The 12191-nt window shown below is 43.1% G+C and overlaps 1 protein-coding gene across 11 annotated transcripts in view; it reads left to right on the top strand.

Annotated features, from left to right (window-relative positions):
- Positions 1-12191, top strand: part of afdn (afadin, adherens junction formation factor) — a 207932-nt gene that overhangs the window by 102443 nt on the left and 93298 nt on the right. For all 11 annotated transcript variants that reach the window (XM_033025695.1, XM_033025702.1, XM_033025694.1 and 8 more), the window contains exons 7-8: positions 4570-4681; positions 8323-8496. In XM_033025695.1, coding sequence (XP_032881586.1) covers positions 4570-4681; positions 8323-8496 — 286 coding nt within the window. The remainder of the gene's footprint in view (positions 1-4569; positions 4682-8322; positions 8497-12191) is intronic.

Genomic DNA, 12191 nt, shown 5'->3' on the forward strand with positions numbered 1-12191 from the left:
CCAACGCATTATTCCACCACTCACCTGTTTCCCCCAACGCAATATTCCACCACTCACCCATAGCCCCCAAATGTGTAGGGGCGGCTAATTTCCCCTTATTCACCCTCCCTCCTTTTAAACTTTAAAAAAATGCAATTGCACTTGCTAGGGCTGCCAGAATTCAGTCCTGGGATTGCAATATTGTAGCGGGCAGGGCTACAATCCCATTGTGACATCAAAGCTGTAACTGCCAGTGCAGATGGAAGAAAGTTTTCTCAAAGTGGGATTTTGTAAAGGTAAAAATGTGAATAACTTGTAAAATATAACATCAATCTGAGCAAAACCTGATACACTACACCAAAGGACAATGATGAGTAAGGCGGTCCAAAAATTGTAGCGCTATCATGTATTGTTTTGGTGTAAGTCAGGTCACGATGGACATGCACGCCCGCAGCCAAGATGAGAGTTTTAGTAATATATATACACTAGACTATATATACACTATATACTAGACCAAGTGGGACCCATTGGGCCCCATCCCCCAATTGCGGGGGGGGCAGGCGCGGCATCAACACGTCAACGTGGCATCAGCACTCACCCCAGAGACAGGCGCCCCCCCCCACATCACTCGTTCCCCCACCGTAACCCGTTCGCCCAACACAATATTCCACTACTCACCCATAGCCCCCAACTGCGTCGGCGGAGCTCATTTCTCCTCATCCCCAACACTCCCTCCCCTTCCTCTTCACCCTCCCTCTTCTCTCCCCTCACCTCCTCCCCTCCTCTTCTCCCTCCTTCACCTCTCCCTCCCTCTCCTTTCCCCCTACCCACTGTCACTCCCTCCCACCCTCCATAACCCCTCTCCCCTCCCTACCCCCCTGACCCATTGGGCCCTGTTTCCCCAACACAATATTCCACCACTTACCGCGTTTCCCCAACACAACCCGTTCCCCCAACGCAATCAATCCTTCCCACGTTGGAGGGGTGGTGGGCAGTCGGCGCTTCCCAGAGCCAATGAATGGGCTTCCTTGAGCCAATCAACACTTCCGGTGGGGGGAAATCTCACTCTCTCCTTACTCCCCTTGAAGCTGCTGATCCCATTGTCTCTCTGTCACCTCTCCCTCCCTCCCTCACCTTTTCCCTACCCTCAGTCACTCCCTCCCTCCCTCCCTCCCTCACCTCTCCCCTTTCGCACTCCCCCATTAAAGACAATATTTAAATAACATTTCTTCTCCTCCCATCCCCCACTCCGTCAACTGTCATAGTTTCTGTATTGGCAGCAGAGATCACATTGTGATGTAATTTTCGGTTTTTGGAATGTTCACTGCAGTGTGTGCCTGAGATCCCATTGTGATATCGTTTTCGGAATCTTCACGGCAGTTTGTGTAAATGAGATCCCATTGTGATTGGACAACTGTGAGATGCCATTGTGACGTCATCACTGGAAGCTGCTAGAAAAGTCTCCCACTCACTGTCAGTTATTATTTTCAAAGTTAGCTTTTTTTAAACTTTAAATATCAATAACGTGAAATATAACATCAAATGTGAAGAAACTTGATACTAATGACCACGGGGGAAAAGATGAGTAAGATTCTGCAAATATTTTCGCACTATCGTGTAGCGTTTTGGCGTAATTCCTTGATCTCACAGACAGACAGATAAACAAGACAAGACTTTTAATAGTATATAGATGTAGATAGATACTAGACCAAGTGGAACCCATAAGTCCCCGCTCCCCCAACGCAATATTCCACCACTGACCCGTTCCCGCAACGCAACCCATTTCCACCACCCACCCATTCCCCCAACGCAATATTCCACCACTCATCCATAGCCCACAACTGCACAGGCACTCCCCCTCCTCTTCACCCTCTCTCTTCTCTCCCCTCTCCTCCTCCGCTCCGTCCCTTACCTCTCCTTCCCTCTCATTTCCCCTACCCTCAGTCACTCCCTTCCTCCCATCAAAACCCCTCTCCCCTCCTCTCCCTGTATCTGTTTAAATAACATTAAACAACAATTGTATCCTCGTCCACTCCCCCAGTCCCTCCTTCTCCTTACAACAATGTAACACATCTCTCATTGCACTGGCAGTCCTATCTTTGTTAACATTGTAACAGTGGAGCACTTCTGACAGGCAGTTTATGTAAATGAGATCCCATTGTGACGTCATAGCTGTAACTGCCACTGCAACTTCAAGTCCTTTTTTCTCAATCTGGATTTTGTAAAGTTGAAAATGTGAATAACTTGTAAAATATACCATCAATCTGAACGAAACTTGATACACCTCACCACAGGACAATGGTGAGTAAGGTGGTCCAAAAATCGTAGCGCTATCGTGTACTACTTTGGTGCAATTCCTGGCATGACACACACACGCACGCTCACAAACGAGATGAGATTTTTACTAATATATAATAATATAATATAATAATTATTATTATAATAACATATTAATATAATAATAATATAATAATAATAATAATAATAGATAGATAGATAGATGTCTCGAAATGGAACAATGAAATTCCTACTTGCAGCAGCACAACAGATATGTAACTGTAGTACTCTGTAAACACCATAATAAACAACAAAAAGCTCAGTATAACAATCAATAATAGTGCAAATACAAAAACAGTGCCCCAAGTTTATATAGTTGGGAGCTTATTTGGAGGTTGTAGTGTTTAATAGCCTGATAGTTGCAGGGCAGAAGCTGCTCCAGAACCTGAATGTTAGTTTTCAGGCTCCTATACCACCTTCACGATGGCAGGAGAAAAATTAGTGTGCGGCCGGGGTGGTGTGAGTCTCTAACGATGATGGCTGCCTTTTTGAGGCATCAACCCTATAGATCCGTGGGGAGGTCAGCACCCATGATGGACTGGGCAGTGTTCACTTTTTGCAATCTTCTTTATTCCTGCGTGATCAAGTTGCCGAAATAGCCAGCTTTGAAACAGAGTTACCAGAGGTTGTAGAAGTTGATTATGCGTCGTGAGGCTTCAACTTGTCCGAATGAAAGATGAGGTGCTGTTCCTCAGGTTTTATTGGAATAGTGCAAAAAGCCATAAACTGACGAGTCTGTGCACAGTGTCTGTTATGCCTCGGCTAATTTAAACCATAGAAACATAGAAAATAAGTGCAGGAATAGGCCATTCGGCACTTCAACCCAGCACCACCGTTCATTATGATCATGGCTGATCATCCAAAATCAGTTTTGTCCAGTTCAAATGTCATCTCTGTTTATCCAGAGTTGCTATTAAAATGGGTGTTTGGGTTAAGAAGTTATTTTATGATGTGCATCTTGTTTTTCTCGTTTTCCCATAAATGCAACTAGTTCCTCTGGTTGCGGGTGCAACATTCTTGCCTTTAGGAAATTCCATATAATTCTTGAATTATGCTCAATGGAAGAAAATTGCATTTTCAATTTCAGTCCAAAGATTTCTGGATCCTTTTAAGCGATCATGAATCCAGTCCTTGGTTATTCTTAATATGTTAATTGTGAAAGTAAAATAAATTGCCTTGCTCTAATGTGAAACTTCGTCATGGTTGTAAGGTTTGTGCTGGGTTTTACTGTGCGCCCAAAGTTTACAAATATAATTGACTTTATGGTTAATATTTGAACACAAATCTAAGTGAACCTTATGGATAGCCAAAAAATACTTGAATAATATTTTTCAATAGGAGCTAACAGTTATTTGTGAATTGTTTATGTGCAGACTTTGTTCTATGGTGTGTAATTTGGACATTTTATGCCATTGAGAGCAGTGAGAATGTTGAACTTGCTCGAACAGAACTTAAACCAAAGTTTATTTTTTCACATTATTGTGAATAAACTGGAGGGTAATGTTGAAAGTTAAAGGGTGATGGTTAATTGGAGGCTAGAGGAAAGCATAAATGCTTGTATTGCCTGGTTGGTGAAATACTGATTTCTCTATATTCTATAACTTTGCAGATGTGCCCTTTACATTTGCTGGCATTATCATTACATTTGCTGGCATTATGGTATTATCAAGTATCTTCTGTCAAAAACTGGAGGGTTTCCACATCAATCCACTTTTTGATGTAAAATTGATGAGGCAAATTCTGGTGGTTTATGAATGATGTATTTGTTGGATGAGAATTATTTTAGGAAATTAAACTAATTGATTCTTTAGGTAAATGCAGAAAGATCATATTATTGTGGAAGAACATGAATCTCTTCAGTTGTATGGCTTGCACCCATCAGTTAATGCCACAAAGATAGATTAATGCCTATCTTGTTGTTTATTGGACATTATGGGATTTCCATTTATTAGCTTGGTGCTACGCTAGGGAAAGTAATTTATTAATGTATTAATTAATTTATTAATGTTGAAGTTCTGTGAAATGTTCTGAGGCTGCAAATTATACTATATATTTTCTGACATTCTTGTGTTTATCACTGTTTTTCATATTCTCAGAATATTTCCTACTTTTGTTTTTAAAATCAATTATTTCATTAGGTACCAAGTGCATGATCTCAGATCAAAGTTGGGAAGCACAATTTTTTTATTTGCTCTGTAGACGTTGCTGAATTCTGACTTTAAATGATTTGTTTCAAACTATTTTTGTATATAGGTAGTATTGCCACCTGGTGTACAACACTCTGATGATAAAGGTGTTAAAGAAATTCTGCTTGATGATGATGAATGTCCACTGCAGATTTTCAGAGACTGGCCAGGTGACAAAGGTGAGCCACGTATATTTACTTTGAAGAAATGTCAATTGGGCCAAGTTTTAAACGTGTAAACTTGCAACCTGTGCAGTTGGATGTGCAATTTGAACTTTTTGGCAAAGTGAAATGAATAATTCTGGCTCAATGGATGAGTAATTGATCTTACCAAGTAATGCTCCTGTTATGCTGTATTCAAGGAAAATAGAATGGCCTCAAACGTTCTATGTAATGGTGACCCGTTAGTCTGAGAGAGCGTGTGCATTTTCAGGTTCATAAGTTCGTAAGAGATAGGAGCAGAATTAGGCCATTCGGCCCATCAAGTCTACTCTGCCATTCAATCATGCCTGATCTATCGTTCCCTCTTAACCCTATTCTCCTATTTTCTCCCCATAACCCCGGACACACATACTAATCAAGAATCTATCTGTCTCTGCTTAAAAAATATCCATTGACTTGGCATCCACAGCCTTCTGTGGCAATGAATTCCACAGATTCACCACCCATTACCATTGTACTTTTTTTATTAAGAACCAGAAACATTGTGCAACAAGAGAACATTAATCTTCAGTGTCCACGCTAAGCGCTCAGAAGCACCACCTCTACTAATTACTGCAGGATAAAGCTGCCACGCTGGATCAGTCACAGGTGATTAGTTGACCAGGAAGGGTGAGCTTACCCAACCTAATTCTTGCCAGTTGACCAGCTGCAGATGGGTCTGATCAAATATTCTCCATGGTTCCAATGTGTAAGAAGCCCAACACGAAGCAGCTCCCTTGATAGATACAATTGTTTCCTTGTTTTTGGACACATAGGTGCAGTGTGTACCCTCTACATTTTCTTCTCGTATGCAAAGGCGTGCTGATTGTTAGGTTAAAATCTCGAGTGTGGATGGGTGGCAGAAGAATCGGGAGGCATTAATGCAGATGGATAAGAGGTCAGATTACAGGAAAAGAAGTGGGGTATTGAAATTAATAGAATTGCTCAGAGTTAGCATAGACTGGATGGGCTGAATGAATTCCATTAAATTTAATTTTTCGCTTTTTGTGAACCGTTTTTATATATCTCTGTGGACTGGAGGCCTGTGACTAGTGGTGTGCCTTGGGGTTTGCTGCTGGCCTCGTTGCTGTATGTCATCTATATTAATGATTTGGGTGAGAACGTACTGGGCATGATTAGCAAGTTTGCAGCTGACACAAAAATGGGTGATATTGTAGATAGTGAAGATCGTTGTCAAATATTGCAGCAGGATCTTGATCGGATGGGCAGGTGGGCTGAGGAATGGCTGATGGAGTTTAAAACAGAGTTGTGCGAAGCATTACATTTTGGGTAATCTAGCCAGAGTAGGACCTACACAGTGAATGACAGGGCTCTAAGGAGTGTTATAGAGTAGAGGGTTCTGGGAGCACAGGTACATAGTTTGTTATAAGTGGTGTCACAGGTAGATAAGGGTGGTCAAAAAACTTTTAGCACATTGGCCTTGCATTCGGAGTATTGAGTATAGCAGTTAGGAGATCATGCTACAGTTGTATAGGACATTGGTGAGGCCATATTAAGGGTTGTGTTCAATTTTGCTCATCAGGTTATCGAAAAGATGTTGTCAAACTGGAAAGGGTGCAGAGATGATTTACGAGGATGTTGCCAAGACTCAAAGGCCTGCGCTATAGGGAGAGATTGAACAGGCTATGACTTTAATCTTTGGAGTGCAGGAAGATAAGGGCGTAATCTTAGAGGTATATAAGATCATGAGAAGAATAGATAGGGGAAATGCACCGTCTTTTACGCAGAGTAGGGAATCAAGAACCAGAGGACATAGATTTAAGGTGAGGGAGGAAAGATTTAATAGGAATCTGAGGGGCAACATTTTTTTAAATCACAAATGGCAGTAGGTATATCAAAGCTGCCAGAGGAGGTAGTTGAGGCAGGTACGATCACAATGCTTACACATTTGGATAGGTACATTGATAGGAAAGGTTTATAAGGATATGGGCTAGTTGTAGGCAGGTGGGATTCCTGTAGATGGGGGCATGTTGGTCGGAGTCTGGGGATATGGGGAGAAGGCAGAAACGGGGTACTGATTGGGGATGATCAGCCATGATCACATTGAATGGCGGTGCTGGCTCGAAGGCCTGAATGGCCTACTACTGAACCTATTATCTGTTGGCGTGGGCAAGTTGGGTCGAAGGGCCTGTTCCCACGCTGACTATGACGGAAAAACAGCGGGTAGATTCAAATGGAGCACTTCCATTGTTAATACAAATTTGAAGGATCAAGAAGCTGAAGTGTTTTCTTTGGTTCTTTTACAGAATTATGCTCAGTTACATAATGTTAATTTTACAGATGAGGGTAGGGTCATTTTTATTAAGTAATGTAAAATGTTTTACTTGCTATCATGTAATGCCAAAAATGTTTGAATGCTTTTTCTGGTCCCAGCAGTTCTACATGTATAATAATAATAATAATAAATTTTATTTATGGGCACCTTTCAAGAGTCTCAAGGACACCTTACAAAAATTTAGTAGGTAGAGGAAAAACATGTAAGGGGAATGAAATAAATAGTAGAGACATGAATAGTACACAAAGTAAAGACAGAATTCAATACAAAACACAATATGAGGCAATTAATGCACAGATGAAAAGGGAGGGGGACGTGGGGCTAAGGATAGGCAGAGGTGAAGAGATGGGTCTTGAGGCGGGACTGGAAGATGGTGAGGGATACAGAATTGCGGATCAGTTGGGGGAGGGAGTTCCAGAGCCTGGGAGCTGCACTGGAGAAGGCTCTGTCCCCAAAACTGCGGAGGTTGGACTTGTGGATGGAGAGGAGACCGGCTGATGTGGATCTGAGGGACCGTGAGGGTTGGTAGGGGGAGAGGAGGTCAGTGAGATATGGGGGGGCCAGATGGTGGAGGGCTTTGTAGGTGAGGATCAGGATTTTGTAGTTGATCCGGTGGGAGATGGGAAGCCAGTGAAGTTGTTTGAGGACTGGAGTGATGTGATGCCAGGATTTGGTGTGTGTAATGAGTCGGGCGGCTGCGTTCTGGACCAGTTGGAGTCGGTTGATGTAGGTGGAGCTGATGCCAAGGAGAAGTGAGTTGCAGTAGTCCAGTCGGGAGGAGATGAAGGCATGGATGAGTCTTTCAGCAGCGGGAGGTGTGAGAGAGGGTCTGAGTTTGGCGATGTTGCGGAGATGAAAGAAGGAGGTTTTAATGACATGGCGGATGTGAGGCTCAAGGGAGAGGGTGGAATCAAAGATCACGCCAAGGTTGCGGGCCTGGGGAGATGGGGAGACAGTGGTGCCGTCGATGGTGAGAGTGGGGTTATTGATTTTGCTGAGTGTGGCTTTGGAGCCTATGAGGAGGAATTCTGTCTTATCGCTGTTGAGTATGAGGAAATTATATAAACAAAGCATACATTTTCTTGGGAATGTTAGCAAATGGCTACTTTGTAGTTAATGTACTAAGCATTGGGAATTAATCTATGCCGTTTATTAATTTAAACCCATCAGAATTTATAAACCATTTCCCTGTATAAGCAACCTCTGTTTCCTTTCCCTATCATCCATTCCTAATGTATTTTAAACAATACTGGATGGGTAATTCTAAGTGTGGGCTAATAGATAATCATCACCTTTTTCTCAAAAAATATATATTTTAAACCAGGTACTTTAGTTTTCCAGTTAAAGAAAAGGCCACTTGACTATATCCCTAAGAATGCAAGGAAGCAAAAAGAGCAAGATGGAAGATCATCAAAAGGAAAAGAAAGGAACGATAGTTCAAGCTATGGATCATCATTGCCTCCTGAGAAAATGCCATACCTTGTTGAGCTGAGTCCTGGTAAGAGATGCACTATAATACTAAGTTTTCAAAAGTTTATTTCAACAGCTGGACTTACAAGTTCTGTTTAATCCTTCGTGGCTTGTTATCTGATTTGCTGCCCCCCAAAATGCTCTTGTTCCTTCAGAAGGCTGAGTTCCTCCGGCATAAAGAGACGAGGGTGCAGATGCTCTAAGCTTGCGCAAAAAAACAAAATGCTGGATGAACTTGATGGTCAGACAGCATCTGTGGAGGGAACGGACAGATAACATCTTGGGTCGGGATCCTTCACACTGGAGCAGGGGGAGAAAGCTGGAAAAGAGAGGTGGGGTGGGTCAAAACGTGGCCAGTGATTGGTGGATACAGAGGGGGAAGAAGGTGATTTGCAGATGCATATGAACTGAATGGGAGAGTCCAGAAGCATAGGACACAGCCTCAGAATAAAAGAACATACCTTTAGAATCGAGATAAGGAGGAATTTATTTCACATGAGGATGGTAAATCTGTGGAATTAATTGCCGCAGATGGCTGTGGAGGCTGAGTCATTGGGTATTTTTAAAGCGGTGGTTGATGGGTTCTTGATTAGTGAAGGTGTCAAAGGTTTCAGGCAGAAAGCAGGTGAATGGGGTTGAGAGGGAAAAATAGATCAGCCATGATTGAATGGTGGTGTTGGCACGATGAGCCAAGTGGTCTAATTCTGTTCCTACGTTTTATGGTCTTATGGAATGCATATGTGAATTCCAATACCAGTGAGGTAAATTAAACTGCTATGTTTTGACACTGGTTGCAATTTTGGCACTATATGTTCTTGGTCTTTCATGTCATAGAAGTCCATTGCTGAACGCTACCAGTTAAGCAGTTGGGAATTAACATTTGGTAGTTCACTTTCTTTTACTTCTCATAACTCTTAGTTGGGTCTGCCCATCCAGTCTGCCAATAAACTGTTGTTTCAGATATATTGTTTATCAATGGTGCACAAAATAAATTGGATTAAAAAGCCTTTTTTAGAAAAGGATTGATTGAGAGAGTGGACAAAGATGTGGCAAGTGTTTTTAAGTTTGACCAAATGTGAGGTTCTGTAAAATAATACCAGAAAACGCTGGAAATACTTGGCAGGTCAATCCACTTCTGTAGGAAGAGACACAAGATCATGTTTCAGGTTAAAGACCCTATAAAATTGGGAAGGAGACAGAAGAATCTTGTTGATCTGTAGAGGGAGTGGGGGAGGGGAAATGCCTCTAGGGTAAAACCAGGGTGACCATGAGGATATATTGGGACAGGCATACTGTGTTAATCATTGTGGCCATAGTTAGAAAGTGAGAACATAGACAAAAGAATGTGGAAGTTATGCAATGCAGAGCAGGAAGACTTGCTCAGTAGAGCAGGCTGGCCATGTCCTCCACTTCCAGAGGAGAGATACAGCAAGTGGTGGAGCAATGAAATCCTGGATAATCAGAATTGGAAGAATAGTTATCTCAGTTTAGTAGCATTATGAAAGATTAGAGATATGGAGAAATCATCTCCAAGGACCTTAAGTGTCTATTGACTCCATTGACCATTGACTCCACAGTCAAAAAGGCACAACAGAGGATGTACTTCCTACGGCAGCTGTGGAAGCACAATCTGCCACAGGCAATGATGGTCCAATTCTACACGGCCATCGTAGAGTCTGTTCTCACCTTCTCCATCATGGTCTGGTTTGGCTCAGCCACCAAGCACGATACCTGGAGGCTGCAGCGAATCGTCCGATCAGCAGAGAAGGTTATTGGCTGCAACCTTCCCTCCATTGATGAACTGTACACTGCAAGGGCCAGGAAGCGAGCGGGCAAGATCATCTCTGGCCCCTCTCACCATGGCCACAAACTCTTTGAATCACTTCCCTCTGGAAGGTGACTCCGGATTGTCAAAGCTTGCCATAGCCAGACGTAAAAACAGTTTTTAGCCACGAGTAGTTGCTCTACTCAACAGCCAAAAATCTTTGGCCTCCCTTTGATCTGGTATTTTGTTGGTTCACATGCTTGATCAATGGTGTTTTATCATTAATGTTTTATTATTATTAATGTTTAATGTTTTGAGTCATTCGTCACTGTATGTCATGTTGTTACTTGTGGGCGGAGCACCAAGGTAAATTCCTTGTATGTGACTACTTGGCCAATAAACTTACTTACTTAAATGAGGACATGAAGTCTTTAAATAGAAAGCATATTTCTGTTAAAGTGGGTGGAAATAATTGGAAATAAATTATTGATTGTGATATAAATTCAAAGCTATCGTTCTCGTGATTTCCTCAAAAGAATGCATGTAGAAAAGTTGAAGAGTTTTAAAATTCCTCCCAATTTGCTGAAAGGATTGATGTTCTGTTCTCCCAGGCCAGCACAGTCCTGATTATACTCAGTTGGTTCCATTGAGCAAGCCATGTCATTTGTACTATAAATTGGTTTCTCAGAGACTGGAGAAGAGAGTTTTTCCAAGATTTCCTGGACCAATTGAGCATGTATTTTGCATTCAAAATTGACCTAAAAGACTTGTCCCACTTGGCAATTTTTTTTGGCGACTGCCATCATCATATCGGTGTCGCCAAATGATTTTGAACATTTCAAAATCCAGCGGTGACAAAAGAAATGTTGCGACACTTGAAAAAACACCGCTCATCAATATGTCATCACGCCGCGTCACGTCGCGAATTATTCGGTGACCTGATACATCAGTCAATGATGCCGGCAGTCGCCGAAAAAATCGCCAAGTGAGACAGGCCCTTAAGTTACATTGTTACAAAGTTTCATCATTATCTACCTTTTTCTAACTGATCTTAGAATCTTTAATAAAAGATAATGGAAGAGAATGGGTTAATTAGGGGCAGTTAGTATGGCTTTTCACACGGCAGATCATGTCTTACTAACTTAATGGAGCTTTTTGAGGAGGTGACAAAACTGATTGATGAGGGTAGGGCAGTGGATGTTGTGTACATGGATTTCAGTAATCCTCTAGACCAAGTGCGGACCCGTTGAGCCCGTTCCCAAAGGCAATATTCCACCACTGACTGAAAGCCCCCAACTGTGCAGACGTGGCTGACGGGTTCCCGTTGTGTCGCCACAGATCCCCGTTGTGGCGCGAGTCACTGCAACCCTCCTCCAACTGCGCAGGCGCGGCCGGCAAGTGGGAGCGCGACTGCGAGGTTTTTAAAGTTCAAAATGGCAATAATCTATAAAATATAAGATCAATGTCAACGCATCTCACTCTCCCTCTTCAGTCCCCTATTCCCCATCTCCATTATCCTCCCTCTCCTCACCCTCCACCAACCCTCCTCTGCTTCCTCCCCTCACCCCCTCCCTTTTTCCCCTCCCCTCCTCCATTACCTCGCCTTCTCTCTTCCTACCCCTATCCTCCTCCATTCCTCCTCCATTCCTCCTCATCCCCCAGCACTCCCCCCCCCTCCTCTTCACCCTCCCTTTTTTCCCCTCTCCTCCTCCCCTCCCACACTCCCTCCCTTACCTCTTCCTCCCTCCTTTACCCTACCCTCAATCACTCCCTCCCTCTCTCCATAACCCCTCTCCCCTCCTTACTCTCACCTTCCCCATCCCACCCCCACTCCCCCTCACCTCCCTCATTGCATTCCTTCCCTCTATCCCCCACTCCCTACCTCCCCTCCCTCTATCCCCCCCCCCCCACTCTTGCTCCTCACCGCCCCACTTTCACCTCCTTCTCCCTCCCTACCC

The sequence above is a fragment of the Amblyraja radiata genome, chromosome 8 (assembly GCF_010909765.2).
Source record: "Amblyraja radiata isolate CabotCenter1 chromosome 8, sAmbRad1.1.pri, whole genome shotgun sequence".
Classification (NCBI taxonomy): domain Eukaryota; kingdom Metazoa; phylum Chordata; class Chondrichthyes; order Rajiformes; family Rajidae; genus Amblyraja; species Amblyraja radiata.